This window comes from Suncus etruscus, chromosome 12 (genome assembly GCF_024139225.1).
Source record: "Suncus etruscus isolate mSunEtr1 chromosome 12, mSunEtr1.pri.cur, whole genome shotgun sequence".
In the NCBI taxonomy this organism is placed as follows: domain Eukaryota; kingdom Metazoa; phylum Chordata; class Mammalia; order Eulipotyphla; family Soricidae; genus Suncus; species Suncus etruscus.
Genome location: NC_064859.1, coordinates 51,980,428 through 51,996,573, shown reverse-complemented (window position 1 = coordinate 51,996,573; position 16,146 = coordinate 51,980,428). Strand labels below are relative to the sequence as shown.

At 50.0% G+C, this 16,146-nt stretch overlaps 1 protein-coding gene and 1 non-coding gene across 2 annotated transcripts; one reads left to right on the top strand and one right to left on the bottom strand.

The window, feature by feature from the left end:
- The first annotated feature begins 27 nt into the window (after positions 1 to 27).
- RETSAT (retinol saturase) lies at positions 28 to 15,609 on the top strand. Its single transcript, XM_049784920.1, has 11 exons — positions 28 to 259; positions 4,367 to 4,549; positions 4,840 to 5,081; positions 6,807 to 7,008; positions 7,379 to 7,576; positions 10,803 to 10,922; positions 14,216 to 14,354; positions 14,468 to 14,577; positions 14,652 to 14,818; positions 14,930 to 15,089; positions 15,284 to 15,609. The coding sequence occupies exons 1-11, from the start codon at positions 91 to 93 to the stop codon at positions 15,421 to 15,423; spliced, it is 1,830 nt and encodes a 609-aa protein (XP_049640877.1). The 5' UTR covers positions 28 to 90; the 3' UTR covers positions 15,424 to 15,609.
- Positions 1,143 to 1,266, bottom strand: LOC126025391 (small nucleolar RNA SNORA19). The gene has a single exon (XR_007501397.1). It is a non-coding gene; the product is annotated as a small nucleolar RNA SNORA19 (small nucleolar RNA).
- Positions 15,610 to 16,146: the final 537 nt, after the last annotated feature.

The following is a 16,146-nucleotide window of genomic DNA, read 5'->3' as shown; positions in this document are numbered from 1 at the left end:
GCAAGGACAAACTAACTGAGAGTCAGCCAGGTCACAGAGATCGGCGCCCACGGAACCGACTCCAAGTTCTCCGACCCCGAGCCTGCTACCATGTGGCTGGCTTTGCTGCTCCTGGCGCTGCTGCTGCTGGCGGTGATCGGCCGCGTTTCTCTCGGGCTGTTTGCAAGCAGCTCCCCGAACCCCTTCTCCGAAGATGTCAAGCGGCCTCCTGCACCCCTGGTGACCGACAAGGAGGCTAGGAAGAAGGTTCTCAAACAAGGTTAGCTTGGAGAGCTCCGGCGATCCGACGCTGCCCTAAAAGCACTGCTCTGGGCTTCGTGTGTTTCTTCCCGCAGAGCAAGTCGCTTGCCCACCTGAGCCTCAGTTTCCCCATAAATGCTAAGTAGGGTGCCCTTGTTTGTGGAGACGTCTGCCTTGCTTTTGTGTCGCGCACAGCCAAGCCTTTCTCTGTCTCTAGATCTTATCGCAACTCAATGTCCAGACCTTGAATTTCCCCCCATGCATCCTCCCCCATGGGTAAGGCGCCTGTGCGAAGTTCATAGAAATCTCTTCTAGCCTGTTTCAGAAATTGCATTTTGCCCCATAAATATCGTTTGATCTGGCTGAACCCTGGTTCTGAAGCTGCGTGCTAGGAAGATTTGCTCATTAACCACATAACTTCCACTCTGGTCTTTAGAACAGATTTTGGGTTCTAAGGTTTAAAGGTTCCTCTTAAAACAAACAAAACTGTGGATGCCCAGTTTGATTCCCAGTTCCCAGTGAGTAGATCTCTGACCGAAGCAAGTTTTTTTTTCCCTTCAGTGATAATGGTATTTATTCGGTACTTCTGATGAGATAATAGTATAACGTCAACCATGAGAAATAAATATAGGCCCATTTGGGGACAGAGGATCACACACACGCACAGACAAGCATTTTTCATGGGAGTGGGGAGAGATGGTTCAGAATATGTACAGTATGGAGTTGGAAATCCAATCCAAAGCTACCAACCCCCAATCCTATGGTTTCAACTAGTGACAGAGAATTACCTATGTTCCTCAAATACACAATCTTTTAAACCCTAGACTCTAACAAGAAACACTGAATGACCAACCAGGTGCTGGTAACATTCTGATTTGTAATTCGCCCAGGCAATCTGACAGAACTGTCTGAAGGAGACTGGCAGTATCACTATGGAGTCATACTGCTAATTAGCCTTCAACTATTATATAGCACATGAGAAATAACACTGCTCACATGAACAGAGGAGGTCAATGAAATGTGCACCGAAGCAAGTTTTTAGTTGGAACATTTATTGACTCATAGCCATTAGGAATTCATTCAGGGTTGAAAATAAGATGACTAGTTTCACTTTTTTTTTTTTTTTTTGGTTTTTGGGCCACACCCGGTAACGCTCAGGGGTTACTCCTGGCTATGTGCTCAGAAGTTGCTCCTGGCTTGGGGGACCATATGGGACACTGGGGGATTGAACCGCGGTCCGTCCAAGGCTAGCGCAGGCAAGGCAGGCACCTTACCTTTAGCGCCACCGCCCAGCCCCAGTTTCACTTTTTCTAATCAGATGGCCACCTGTTTGGTGAGTCATGAAATTAGTTTTGTGGATTTCAGCTCACTTCTTAAAATGCAGCAGGGTATAAACTGACCAGAGTGCACCATGCAGAATTCTGAGAAGTATTATATGGTGAAAGTTCTGTTCCAAGCACAATGATATATATCCGAGGTGATGATATAAAAAATGTCATTACGTGCTAGCTCTTCCTAAAGATGTTTAGAGCTTAAAATCTCCCAGGTCCAGCCACAGCTTGTGAAATTCTGCAGCTCAATCCTTCTGGAGCCATCCCCAACCATCAGATGGCAAGTTAGGAGTTTGGAGAGGACGAGGCACCCTCTGCCTTGTCTGCAGAGTCCCTGAGGTGAAGTGGAAGAGCTGAGATTATTCAGAGCTGCAGCCCCTGGCCACATTGTCCTGCACAAGTCTCAGGGTTCTTTTTTTTTTTTTTTTTTTTCCTGGTAAAAAAAAATTTTTTTGGCCATACCTGGTAGTGCTCAGGAGTTACTCCTGGTTCTGTACTTAGGAATCACTTCTGGTGGGCTTGAGGGATCATATGGAATGGCGAGGATAGAACCAGGGCCAACAACATGCAAGACAAGCTACCTGCTATATTATATTCCCAGTCCAAGGATTTTTAAAAAAACTTTATTGATTGATTGATTGATTTCTGGGCCACACCCGATGATGCTCAGGGGTCACTCCTGGCTCTGCACTCAGTAATCTCCTCTGGCAGGCTGGGGAGGCATATGGGATGCTGGGAATTGAACTGGGCCCCTCCTAGGTTGGCCACATGCAAGGCAAACGCCCTACTGCTTTGCTATCTCTCCTACCTCTCAAGGATTTTTTTTGGGGGGGGGCACACGCAAGGGTGTTCAGGCTTACTTCTGGCTCTCCACTCAGGGATCAATTCTGGCAGGGTTTGCAGGGGTGGGGGAGATATGGAATAGTCCCTGGGTCAGCTATCTGATCTGTATCAGCTGTGCAAGGCAGACCCTTACCCTACTATACTATATCCTGGGCCGTCAGCCTCTGATCTTTTTTTTTTGTTTGTTTGTTTGTTTTTTGGGTCATACCCGGCAATGTTCAGGGGTTGCTACTGGCAGGCTCAGGGGACCATATGGGATGCTGGGATTTGAACCACCGACCTTCCACATGGAAGGCAAACACCTTATCTCCATGCTATCTCTCCAGCCCCCAGCCTCTGAATTTTAAAAAATATTTTCTTTTACTCATACTGTTGTAACATGATTTACAATAGTGTTAATGTTGGTGCTCTGGGAAAATAAAGTAGCTGTTGCTCCACCAACAAATTACTCAAACTCTCCACTGCCCTTTGGTCATTTCTAGTTCATTCCATCCCTCCCCACTTTCTATCACCACTTGGTAACCTTGGTTCTGCTGTCTTAGTCCAAGGGCTCCTTTTCTTGTACTGTCCTTTCCCTTACTTGTCCCCTATATACCACAGATGCCACAGATGAGTGACATCATTCAGTATTTGTTCTTTTCCTTGTCTGTCTTGTTTTGTTTTGGGTCCACACCTGGCAGTACTCAGGGCTTACTTCTGCACTCAGGAATCTCTCTTGGTCTCTTGGGGGACCATATGAGGTATGGGTATCAAACCCTGGTCACCTGCTTGCAAGTCAAGTGCCTCATCTACAGTACTATCTTTCTGACCTTCTTGTATTATTATTATTATTATAAATGTCCCACTTTATGCATTTTTTTGCTGTGTTCCATAATTTGAGTTTTTTTGTTTTAAGGGTTTTTTTTTTGGGGGGGGGAGGATACCGAGCAGTGCTCAGGAGTTAATCCTGGCTCTGCACTCATTCCTGGCAGGCTCGGGGAATCATATGGGATGCCGGAGATCAAACCTGGGTCAGCCGCATATAAGACAAACACCCTACCCACTGTGCTATTGCTCCAACACCTGTATTCTATAAGTTTTCATAGCTTGTGTCTCCATTCTTGTTCATTTGTCGTTGTTGTTGTTGTTCCTATTATAGATCAGTTTACCCATTTCTACTTTCTTAGAAAATAGGAGAAATCTTCAGGTACTTTGGTTAAATGAGTCAGATCAGGGCTAGAGAGATAATGCAGAGATAAGATGCTTACTTGTCTTGCATGTATTCAACTCATATTCCATCCTTAGTACCATGTTTGATCCTCTGAGTACTGCTAGAAGTGATTCCTGAGCACAGATTCAGGAATGATCTCTGTTTTGTTTTTGTTTTTGCTTTTGTTTTTTTTTGGGGGGGGGGGTCACACCTGGCAGTGCTCAGTTGGCTCTATGCTCAGAAATCACTCCTGGCAGGCTCCAGGGACTATATGTGATGCTGGGATTCGAACTGATGACCTTCTGCATGAAAGGCGAATGCCCTCCGGCTCCACAGGAGTGATCTCTGAGCATAGAGTCAGGAGTAAACCCTGTATACCTTTGGGTGTAGCCCCAATCCTCCTTCCAAAAAGAAATTGTTCAGATAAAACCAAATTACTTTGTTTTTATAAAAGAATGTTTTTGTTTTGGGGCCACATCCAACTGTGCTCAGGGATCATTGCTCAGGGGACCAGATTGGAGTGTGGGGAAATAGAACCTGAGCCTGCCGTGTGCAAGTACAGCTTTGTCCTGCTATGCTATATCTCTGGCCCTCAAATCTGGCTGGCTAGTTGTAAGTATTCCCAGCTGTGTGTTTTGCGTGGAGTCAACTCTATTGCAGCTGTTCTAGCATTTCTTGCTGTACAGCTAGAGAAGTCTCCTTTGTGTCTGGTATTTTTGCTCTCTTGCTGCCCCTACCTGAAAAGTCATTTCCCATGCTGCAGCTTTCTCAACCAGCCGAGTGCCGGAGAAGTTGGATGCGGTGGTGATTGGGAGTGGCTTTGGGGGCCTGGCAGCTGCTGCAATTCTGGCCAAAGCTGGCAAGAGAGTCCTGGTACTGGAGCAGCACACCAAAGCAGGGGGCTGCTGCCACACCTTTGGGCAGGATGGCCTTGAGTTTGACACAGGTAAGGCAAGCATGGCTGAAGGTAGGTGGCATGTGGCTCTCTTGTCCATACACAAGAGTGGGCTGCCATGGTGGGGGTGCCATTAGAAAGCCCATCTTCTATCTCCTTTCTGGTACCAGTTTTCTTGTCTGGTGGCCATCAGTACTCGGAACTAAACTGTTTTTTACAGCAAATCTTTTAGAAAAGGGAGCCCCACGTGGGTGTGATCCTGGTCATAGCTTCCTTGAACCCCTGGCCAGGGTCAGTCCCCCGCTTTCCCCATAACACCTCACTTTTCTGTCTCTGGTTAGGAATCCATTATATTGGGCGCATGCATGAGGGCAGCATCGGGCGCTTCATCTTGGACCAGATCACCGAGGGCCAGCTGGACTGGGCTCCCATTGACTCCCCGTTTGATGTTGTGGTGCTGGAAAGGCCAGAGGGCCGGAAGGAGTTCCCCATGTACAGCGGGAGAAAAGCCTACATCCAGGGCCTCAAGGACAAGTTTCCCCAGGAAGAAGCAGCTATTGACAAGTATATGAAACTGGTGAAGGTGAGGGGACCATGAGCACCTTTTTATTCTCGACAAGCAGAATGGGAAGCAGGAAGGCAAGAGGGAGGAACGAGGGCCAATCTGGGTCCTGTGGGGGGTCTTTGTCTCTGGGGCTCTACTCACTCTGACCTGTGAGGTATGTGTGTGTGTGTATGGGGGGTGCTCTGCCCCCATTTTGGAATAAGCCACTTCTCTGGTGTCAGAGTACTACCCCTTTATCCACATCTGAGACTAGATTGGGATTTTTTTTTTTTTTTTGTGGTTTTTGGGTCACACCCGGCAGTGCTCAGGGATTATTCCTGGCTCCAGGCTCAGAAATTGCTCCTGGCAGGCACGGGGGACCATATGGGACGCCGGGATTCGAACCGATGACCTCCTGCATGAAAGGCAAACACCTTACCTCCATGCTATCTCTCCGGCCCCCTAGATTGGGATTTTGACAAAGCACAAAAAAGGACTCATTCATGTTGCCAGGGTGGTGGTGCAAATGGTAAGGCATCTGCATTGCCCACACTAGCCTAGGACAGACCATACGTTTCATATGGTCCCCAAGCCAGGAGCGATTTCTGAGTGCATAGCCAGGAGTAATCCCTGAGCATCACTGGGTGTGGCCCAAAAACAAATAAACAAACAAAAACACACACACACACACACACACAAAAAGGACTCATCCAATTATACGATGGTAAAAATTCAGAGTACAGGTCCAGAGTAATAGCACAGTAGGGAATGTGCTTGCTTTGCATGTGGCCGATCCAGGTTCCATCACCATCATCCCATATGGTCACCTAAGTATTGCCAAGAGTAATTCCTGAGCACAGAGCCAGGAATAACCCCTAAGCATGGCTGGGTGTGACCCCAAAACTAAAATAAATAAATAAAAATTCAGAGTGCATATTTTTAAAAAATCCCAGTTTCCCTTCCCTGACCTCACCAAGAGTGATCCCTGAGCACAGAATTAGGAGTAAGCCCTGACTACTGTCTGGTGTTGTCCCAACACCCCTCTCCTCCAATTAATTAAAAAATAAATCCCAGTTCAGTGACTGGAGCAATAGTGAATACGCTAAGCACACGCCTTGCATATAGCTGACTTGAGTTCAATTTGGACACTGTTCATGCTCCCCTGACCACCTCTTTTTTTTTTTTTTTTTTTTGTGGTTTTTGGGTCACACCTGGCAGCGTTCAGGGGTTATTCCTGGCTCCAGGCTCAGAAATTGCTCCTGGCAGGCACAAGGGGGGGGGGGGGACACACCACATGGGACGCCAGGATTCAAACCAATGACCTCCTGCATGAAAGGCAAACGCCTTACCTCCATGATATCTCTCTAGCACCCCTTGACCACCTCTTAAGAGTGATACCCAGGGGCCGTTGAGGTGGCACTAGAGGTAAGGTGTCTGCCTTGCAAGCACTAGCCAAGGAATGATTGCGGTTCGATCCCCAGGCATCCCATATGGTCCCCCCAAGCCAGGGGCGATTTCTGAGCGCTTAGCCAGGAGTAACCCCTAAGCATCAAACGGGTGTGCCCCCCCCCAAAAAAAAAAAGTGATACCCAATCAAATTGACTCTGGCCCAGAAAGAAACAATTGAACTGAGGAAAGATCCCAGTTGAGGTGAGCTCCGTGCCAGATGCAACACTCCAGGCCTTTGGGTGATGGCTGCTTTGTTGGGGATTGTGTCTCAGGGTTCCAGAGGGGAGACCAGTTCTTCTGGTTCATGTCCTCCAGGTGGTGGCCAATGGGGTCACACACGCCATCCTGCTGAAGATGATCCCGCTGCCTGTGACTCGGATTCTGAACAAGCTCGGTCTGCTGTCCCGCCTCTCCCCGTTCCTCCACGCTTCGACCCAGAGCCTGGCTGAGGTGCTGCGGCAGCTGCCTGCCTCCCTCGAGTTGCAGGCTGTGCTCAGCTACATCTTTCCCACATACGGTGGGTGCCGGGCAGCCCTGGAGAAGGTGGCACCTCCCCCATTTTTTCTGAATACCCTGGTCTACATCCTGGGAGTTGTGCAGGCCCCAGGAAAAGTCCCTGGTGGAACTTCTTTTCATTAACACCTGGATAATTTCCTCACTCAGCCCACACTGTCCTCTCTGTGCTTGTCAGCATGGAAGCTTCCAGAAGTACCTTCTCCCAAGGCCCTATGATCAACCCCAGACCCTTCCTTGACTAAGGCACACCCTTTGGTTGCCCTGAGCCTTGAAGACCATTTGGTTCCTGAGTCGGTGACCCAGATTCCATGTGACCTCTCTGACTACAAGTGGTTGCCCTGCCCTTCATTCTTTCCTTTTTCCTGCCTTAGGTGTACCCCCCAGCCAAACTTCGTTCTCCATGCATGCCCTGCTGGTTGACCACTATGTGCAAGGTGCTTTTTATCCCCGTGGGGGTTCCAGTGAAATAGCCTTCCACACGATCCCTGTGATCCAGCGGGCTGGTGGCGCCGTCCTGACAAGGGCCACTGTGGAGAAGGTGTTGCTGGACTCGGCCGGGAGAGCGTGTGGTGAGTTTGAGCTGGGTGCCATGCTCTGCACTTGCCGAGCTGCAAGCAGCAGGGGTGCAGGGGTGAGACCTGGGGAGGGAGAAAAGGTAGCAATGAGACCAGGGCTAGAGATCAGCGGCCTCCTCTTGGGGTTCTCGAGGCAGGTCCGAGCCCTGGGAGAGTGACTAAGTCTACAGGGAAAAGGGAACGAGGATAGGGGATGGGGAAGATATAATGATTGTACAGTGGGGAGGACTTTTATGCACCCAACTCTGTGTGATTACTGGCACCTATTAGGAGGGATTCCTGAGCATAGAGCCCAGAAGAAGCCCAGAATACACTGGGTATAGCCCAAAACAAACACAGGGAAAAAGGAAGCCCAGGCTAGAGTAATAATAATAGAGTTAAGGCTTTAGCCTTGCATGTAGCCATCCTCAAGTTGATCCCTCACATCACATATCACCCTCCCCACAAGATTCCTACCAAGGTGATCCCTGAACAGAGTCAGGAATAAGTCCTGAGCACTGCTGGATGCAAACCCAAGACAAAAACAAAAAACAGCAACAACAAAAATGGAAGCAGGAAGGATAAATGATTGCATGGTTCTAAAGAATAATGTGTGCTCATTCATCCAGGAAATAAAAGTACGGGGATGGAGCAATAACACAATTAGCACAGTGGGTAGGTGTTTACTTTGCACGTGCCAACCCAGGTTTGATCCCCAGCATCCCCTAAGCACCACCAGGAGTGATGGTTGAGTAGAGAGCCAGGAGTAACCCCTGAGTATGCGGGTCTGGAAGCAAATGTTGATGTAGGAAATAATCCACACGCACTAAAGAGGGTGAAATGGGTTCAGGAGTTCCAATACTAAGCCTCCTACTCATAAAAAGCAGGCAGCTCTGGGGCCAGAGTGGTAGCACAGCAGTAGGGCATTTTCCTTGCACATGGCTGACCCAGGACGGATGTGGTTCTGTCCCCAGCATCCCAAATAGTTCTAGCCAGGAGCGATTTCTGAACGCAGAGCCAGGAGTAACTCCTGAGCGATGATGGTTGTGGCCCCAAAAGCAAAACCAAACCAAACAAAAACCAGGCAGCTCCATGCGGAAGTATGGAAATGCAAGCAAGCTTTCCTGAAATCCAGGTATTTATTAGGAAGAATCAGATCACACTTAAGAGGTGGAGATTAAGGGATCTAAACACCAATCCAAGATACTACATTCAAAGACGTTTCCAACCAATGAGTAATAAGGCATATACTGAGTGGGATGGCATCTGATTAACTCATACCTGAGGATGTGATGCTGCTCAGGCCCTGCAGTGCCTGGGGTACCTGGGACACCCCAGTGGTGCTAGGATCATCCAGGGCTGCACTTGGTGATGCTCAGGGGACCATGTGGTGAGAGGTGTGTGCTGGGCAGGTGCTCTAACTATCTCCTGGCCCTGACATTGCCTTTTCTTCTTATTTTTCATTGTTTTGAGGCCATACCCAGCTGAGTTTAGGCTCTGAGCTCAGAGATTACTCCTGGAAGTACTTGGGGGGAACTTCATGGGGTGCTGGGTATCAAACCTGGGTTGGCCGTAAGGCAAGCACCTTATGCTTTGTGTTCTCTTTCTGAAACTGCAATGTTATTTTTATTTATTTTTTTTTATTTTTGGATCACATCTGGTGACACTCAGGGGTTACTCCTGGCTCTGTGCTCAGTAATCGTTCTTGGCTGGGGGACCGACCATATGGGATGCCAGGAATCAAAGCCAGGTTCATCGGGGTCGGCTGCTTGCAAGGCAAACACCTTATGGCTATGCTATCTCTCCAGTCCTAAAACTGCAATTTTTAGTTAAAAAATGGCACGGCAAGTATTTTTATCTGGTTACTGTTTCTTTTTCTTTTCTTTTTTTTTTTTTTGGTTTTTGGGCCACACCCAGCAGTGCTCAGGGGTTACTCCTGGCTGTCTGCTCAGAAATAGCCCCTGGCAGGCACGGGGGACCATATGGGACACCGGGATTCGAACCAACCACCTTTGGTCCTGGATCGGCTGCTTGCAAGGCAAACGGCTGCTGTGCTATCTCTCTGGGCCCTGGTTACTGTTTCTATCTTAGTTCAGTTAGAGGCCAACTGATAAGGTTGGATACACAGAAGGAACTGGATCATGAGAAGCTGACACAAGACTTTCTTTTTTTTTTTTGGTTTTTGGGCCACACCCAGCGGTGCTCAGGGGTTACTCCTGGCAGGCACAGGGTACCATATGGGACACCGGGATTCAAACCAACCACCTTTGGTCCTGGATCGGCTGCTTGCAAGGCAAACGCCGCTGTGCTATCTCTCCGGGACGACACAAGACTTTTTAAAGATTATTTTATAGATATTGAGGTATCCTTTGAGGATTTTGTGGAGCAGGGTGATTTTGGGGCCATACCTGACAGTACTCAAAGAACCATATGCATTTCTGGGGGTTGAGCCAGGGTTCAATACAAGGCAAGTGCCTTCAGCCCTGTTAATTCTGTTCCCCTTAGAGGATTTCAAAGAGAGTGTTTAGAAATGCAAGTCTGGGGCCCGGAAAGATAGCACAGTGGCGTTTGCCTTGCAAGCAGCCGATCCAGGACCAAAGGTGGTTGGTTCGAATCCCGGTGTCCCATATGGTCCCCCGTGCCTGCCAGGAGCTATTTCTGAGCAGACAGCCAGGAGAAACCCCTGAGCACCGCCGGGTGTGACCCCCCCCAAAAAAAAAAAGAAAGAAAGAAAGAAAGAAATGCAAGTCTGGGGGCCGGGCGGTGGCGCTAAAGGTAAGGTGCCTGCCTTGCCTGCGCTAGCCTTGGACGGACCGCGGTTCGATCCCCCGGTGTCCCATATGGTCCCCCAAGCCAGGAGCAACTTCTGAGCACGTAGCCAGGAATAACCCCTGAGCGTTACTGGGTGTGGCCCAAAAACCAAAAAAAAAAAAAAAAAAAAAAAAAGAAAGAAATGCAAGTCTGGCAGCAGTGCACAGAGCCCGGGTTCCAAAGTAAGGACTTCATCCACTTGGCTCTGTCCGGCTGCTGGGTTTGATTAAAGATCACCCGCATGCAGTATGAAAGGGTGGGAGGAGAACACAGAATTATGGAGGGACACATGAGAGCTTTAGGGTTTCATGCTGCAGTCTGGCCTGGGACAGCCTGTCTGGCCATGAATAGGCCTGAGGCTCAGTTCTGAGAAAATCAAAAGTAGGTCCCTGGAGTTGGCAGAACTTCAGCCAACCTCTTGTGCCCACAGGGGTGAGCGTGAAGAAGGGTCACGACCTGGTGAACATCTATTGTCCTATCGTGATCTCCGATGCGGGGCTATTCAATACCTACGAGAACTTGCTGCCAGAGAGTGCCCGCTGTCTGCCAGGTAACGCTCCCAACTTTTCCCCCTGCATGTCAGGCCTGTGTAAGGTCATCCCAATTCCTGGCTGCCTTTTGATTATCCTTTAGCAGAAAAGAGGAGCTCAGGGCCTCTTACATCTGTTCTGAACCAGCCCTGTGGTTGGAAACACCATTCCTTTATCTTGTCGCCTCCAGTAGCTCATTTTGTTCTTCACATATTTGCTTCCTTTCCCCTTAAACTGCACCATTTTGGGGCCTGGAGAGATAGCACAGCGGCATTTGCCTTGCAAGCAGCCAATCCAGGACCAAAGGTGGTTGGTTCGAATCCCAGTGTCCCATATGGTCCCCCGTGCCTGCCAGGAGCTCTTTCTGAGCAGACAGCTCAGAGCACCTGAGCACCGCTGGGTGTGGCCAAAAAAAAAAAAAAAACCCGCACCATTTTTTTCTCCTTTCTCTTATATCTCCCATCCATGTTGCCCTTCACCTTATATTGTCAATAGTTACTGATGTTGGGTAGAGTCCCAAAGGGCCATTTCTTGGGTTTTCACTAAGGGCCATTTCTTGTTTTGCTCTTTAACGGCTTCTTTGGGTGTGGAAGTTGGGTCTGAGCTTACTGGTAGGGGTGCTGGGGTTGATGCAGGAGAAGAAAGACATAATGGACAATCACCATCTGCCTGATTTGGGAGTCAAGGTGACCTTTCTCTGCCTCTATCAGGAACCAATTCCTTTCTGGGACTGAGGCGGGAGCTCCCTTCTGACTTTCTTCTATCCTTGAGCCCTGCGCTTCAATCTCCAGATGGAAATAATCACCAGTGCAATCAACTATGATAGGCTTCATCCCCAGTAGGAGTCTAGTCTGGTGGCAGGGAGAGGTCGGTGTACTTCTCTTTGTGCTCTTGGTAAGTTTGTGAGAGTTATTTTTTTCTTTCTCTTTTGAGCCACACCTGGCAGTGCTCAGGGCCTATTCTTGGCTTTGTGCTCAGGTGTTGCTCCCAGCAGTGCTCAGGGGACCATGTGGTACTGAGAATCAGACCCAGGCATCCCACATGCAAAGCATGCGCTCAGTCCTATAAGTTGTTTTTCTGGCCCAGAAACCCCTTGCCATTGCCTTATGCTTTACCTTCATATAGTCATTTGGCTGTGAGATCATCATCCCAATTTTGGCATCTGGGAAACTGAGGCTCATGCAATGAAGATGATCATGCCTTCATGAAGATCATGATCCTGATGATCATGGCTGAGGATGCCAGCGAATGGAAGTAGCAGACATCGAGATTGTTGATGGTTTTGAGGAACTCGAAGCTTGGGGCTTCGAATTCCTTGGGGCCTGCTCTGGGCTGAGGAGTGCGAGGCTTTCTGGGTTAGGGCTGCCCACAGGGAACAAAGGGAGATCCTTTTCTGACTTTGCTTAGAACTGTATCCTAGGGGTGTGATTCAATGGTTGGAGATAGCAGGTGTGGAGAGGCAGGTCCAGATATTCCTGAAGGGCCCAGATTCAGGCTTCTGGGGCACAGGGAGAGAAATGAGCAGCTCTAGCTAGGGTTGGTTGACTGGACTGTGAGGAGCCAGGGGCAGAGGACAGAGCTATCCAGCCCTGCAGCTGGGCCGAACAGGAGTTCTAAGGAAAGGGAGATTGGGGCTTCCTCAGGGAGAGCCGAGCTGGTGTCCCTGTGCCTCACCCAGCTGGACCTCAGCCAGCCTCTGCTGCCACCTCAGGCCACCACCCTCTGATTGGGTGGACACAGGGTGAGGTCAAGGCTGACCAGTGGCAGGGCAGTTGAGTAGGGTCAGGTGGACTGACAGACTTGGCCTTTGATACTTCCTGCTTTCTCGCCAAGGACTCTGTACTCTGATATGTGGCCAGGCACCTCCAGGCCTGCTTCTCCCCAGTAGATTGCCTGGTTACGACACTCACTTCTTCATATTGTACCCCCAAGAGCAGTTTCCTGGGGCCAGTTTCCCGGCCCACCCATGGGGCGGCCCTCCCTGTCTCAGCAGTATGGAGGGTGCAGGCTGGAGATCCCCAGATCTTGGGCCAATAGGGTGCAGGTTGAAGGTGGGGTGGTCAGGCAGGAGGTCTTCACAGCTCAAAGATGTCGAGCTGGTTTGCAGGAGTTTGTGGATTGGGGAACAAAGTCAATGAAGATAACAAAGGTCTGGCACCAAGAAAAGGGACTTGATTTGACCATTTGCCTCATTTTTGACCTCTTGAGATGATCATACTCAGCCAGGTATAAGATTCCTGAACTCCCCTTCCTTCTAGCTGGAAGGCAGGTTCTGTTCTGAGGGGCCTCTGAAGACTGGGGAGGTGGGGGGTTTATTCTGAGCTCTGGTTCTCTCTAGGCCTACCTGCAGTCCATCTGGGGAAGGAATGTGTAGCTGAGACCAGCCAATGTTGGGCAAAATAAATGATCACCTTCCCAGTGCTTAGTTTAGTTTTTTTGTCTCTTTGGGGTGTGCTACTGCCTTAGGAAAGTCTCTTCAAATTGATTCCTTGGAGGCCAGCAGGAAATATGTTAAGCATATTAAGGGTCAAACTGTGGGGCCGGTGTGGTGATGCTAGAGGTAAGGTGTCTGCCTTGCCAGCACTAACCTAGGAAGGACAGCGGTTCGATCCCCTGGCATCCCATATGGTCCCCCAAGCCAGGAGCGACTTCTGAGTGCATATCTAGGAGGAACCTCTGAGCGTCACCGGGTGTGGCCCCCCCCCAAAAAAAAACAAAACAAAAGAAAACTAAAAGGGTTAAACTGTGGGAGCAGTTTCCAGAAAATTGGTCTCAGTTCATGTATGGAGAGGCAGGGACACCCCATGCTGACTTAGGTCCAGGGACCACCAATAGTGTGACTGCTGCCTCTACCACGGTGCCATTCTCCCTCCCACACCCCAACCAAATAAATGCCAGTAGCGCTATGTGCATGTTTCTCTGCTCTGCTTCCCATGGTGAGGCTTTTTGGGCCACTGGGCATGTAGGATTGAGGCATGTTTGTACGTTAGCGAGTGCTGAAATTGGGCATGTAACCAACGCCTCTCATGTGGTCTGCGGGGTACTGTCAAGGGTCTCAGATCATGGAGATGTGTTGCAGACTCAAGACATTCAGGGGTGTTTTGGGTGGAGATGGAGCTGTGAGCCCCCCTCAGGAGGATGCTCCTGTTTTTCTGGGAGGAGGGAGGAGGAGAATGAATGAGAGTCTAGTGGGAGCCAGAACTAGGTGCTGCCAAGTCACTGTTCAGAATACTGACCTGCACAGCAGCTGCTGCTGAGCCGCTCAAGCTGCTCCTGTGCAGGGCCAGCTTGTTATTCCGAACCTCTCCTGCAGGTGTGAAGCAGCAGCTGGGCATGGTGCGCGAGAGCCTGGGTATGTTCACAGTTTTCATTTGCCTGCGAGGCACCAAGAAGGAACTGGGTCTGCCGGCCACCAACTACTATGTTTATTTCGACACAGACATGGACAATGCGTAAGGCGTGTGTGTGTGCATGTGGGGGTGGGGGGATCACCCCGTCTCCCCAGCAGGTGAAGGTGGACGCGGCAGGCCTCCCTCCTGGAAGGTGTTCATGCATCTCTCTCCAGGATGGACCGCTATCTCTCTGCGCCCCGGGACAAGGCGGCTGCACACATTCCTCTTCTCTTCATTGCCTCCTCATCAGCCAAGGACCCATCCTGGGAAGACCGCTTTCCAGGTAGGTGGGGTCCCCTACAGGGGCGGAGCGAACCCCACGGGGTAGGGGTGTCATGGGCCTGGCCTTGTCCCCAGACCGCTCCACGATGATTGTGCTGGTGCCTGCTTCCTATGAGTGGTTCAAGGAGTGGCGGGACGAGCCAAAGGGCAAGCGCAGCAGCGACTATGAGACCCTGAAAAACTCCTTTGTGGAAGCCTCAGTGTCGATGGTCATGAAGCTCTTCCCCCAGTTGGAGGACAAGGTAGGCGTGTAAACTGGGGACCTCTCTTGGGCCAATCCTGGAAGTGATGGAGCTGGGGAGAGCAGCGGGCTCATTCTAGGGTACAAGCTCCTACCTTTTGTACTTCCTCAGGTGGACAGTGTGGCCGGAGGGTCCCCACTAACCAGCCAATTCTACTTGGCTGCTCCTCGGGGAGCCTGCTATGGGGCAGATCATGACCTGGGCCGCCTACACCCTTGTGTGATGGCCTCCATGAGGGCCCAGAGCGCTGTTCCCAACCTCTACTTGACAGGTATGCAGAGCCTCCAAGTGCCAGAACCTCATGTCATCCATAGCTTTAGGTCCTGCTGTCATCTTAGTCACAAGGACCCCATTCTCTTAAGTGGCATCTTTCAGTGGCCATGGCAGGGGAGGAACAGATAGTCGAGCTCTTATGTCCCCTGTGCCTGTCTGGGGGAGGCTCACAGACCTTTTTTCCTGTCCCAGGCCAGGATATCTTTACCTGTGGGCTGATGGGGGCTCTGCAGGGAGCCCTGCTCTGCAGCAGCGCCATCCTGAAGCGGAACATGTACATGGACCTTAAGAACCTCGGCTCAAGGATCCAGGCGCAGAAGAAGCTCTGTTAGGGATGAGTCAGAAAACTGCACTCAGCCCTAAGGAGCTCATCTTTGTGCTTTAGTGCCTCACTCACATCCCAGCACCACCGTCACCCTACTCTCACTTCTGAAGAGGGTCCAATACTAAGTCTAGCATAGATAAGGCCTAACATCGCTTTTGAGCTGAAACTCTTCTGTGCTGGTGTGTGTGTGTGTCTATCTTCTATACAACTAACATGCCAGCCCTACAATGAAAACTGCTGCCGGCTGTTTTAAGCCTTCTCCATGTTCACTGAGGTCTCCTGATCTCATTTTTGGTTCCAGTATTTTTTTTTTTCCTGCAGGGCAGGGAAAGGTTTGAGGAGTCCAATATGGTAGATCTGTGGGTGATGACTATTAAGGTATATGCTTAGGAGAGAACAACCAGGCCCAAGGTTCATTGTCTGCAAGGTCAGGGGTCATCAGGTTCTCGGTGTGCCAGATCAAGATGCCTTCATATCTGAGCCTTGGGGTTTACATGTACAAACATCCACGGAAGAGTGAGCCAGGCTAGGATAGTGCTGCCTACACTAGAGTTGAAGCTGTAGGACCTAAGAGAATGAATGACTCAGATGCCTCCTAGAGTGAGGACAGGGCTGCCGGGTGGGAAACAAGGAACTGGGCTGGAGATGAGGGTGGAATGAATAGTGGGGGAAGAACATGAAACACTATATATACAAAGTCTGGGTTGGTGCTTCTGCTTTATTTTACTGA

What these genes read in the sequence shown, in the direction of transcription:
- RETSAT (XM_049784920.1), top strand. Translation starts at nt 91, where the DNA reads ATGTGGCTGGCTTTGCTGCTCCTGGCGCTGCTGCTGCTGGCGGTGATC. An exon ending in GAAGAAGGTTCTCAAACAAG is followed by an intron (nt 260 to 4,366) that starts GTTAGCTTGGAG and finishes CCCATGCTGCAG; the next exon opens with CTTTCTCAACCAGCCGAGTG. An exon ending in TCCCCCAGTTGGAGGACAAG is followed by an intron (nt 14,819 to 14,929) that starts GTAGGCGTGTAA and finishes GTACTTCCTCAG; the next exon opens with GTGGACAGTGTGGCCGGAGG.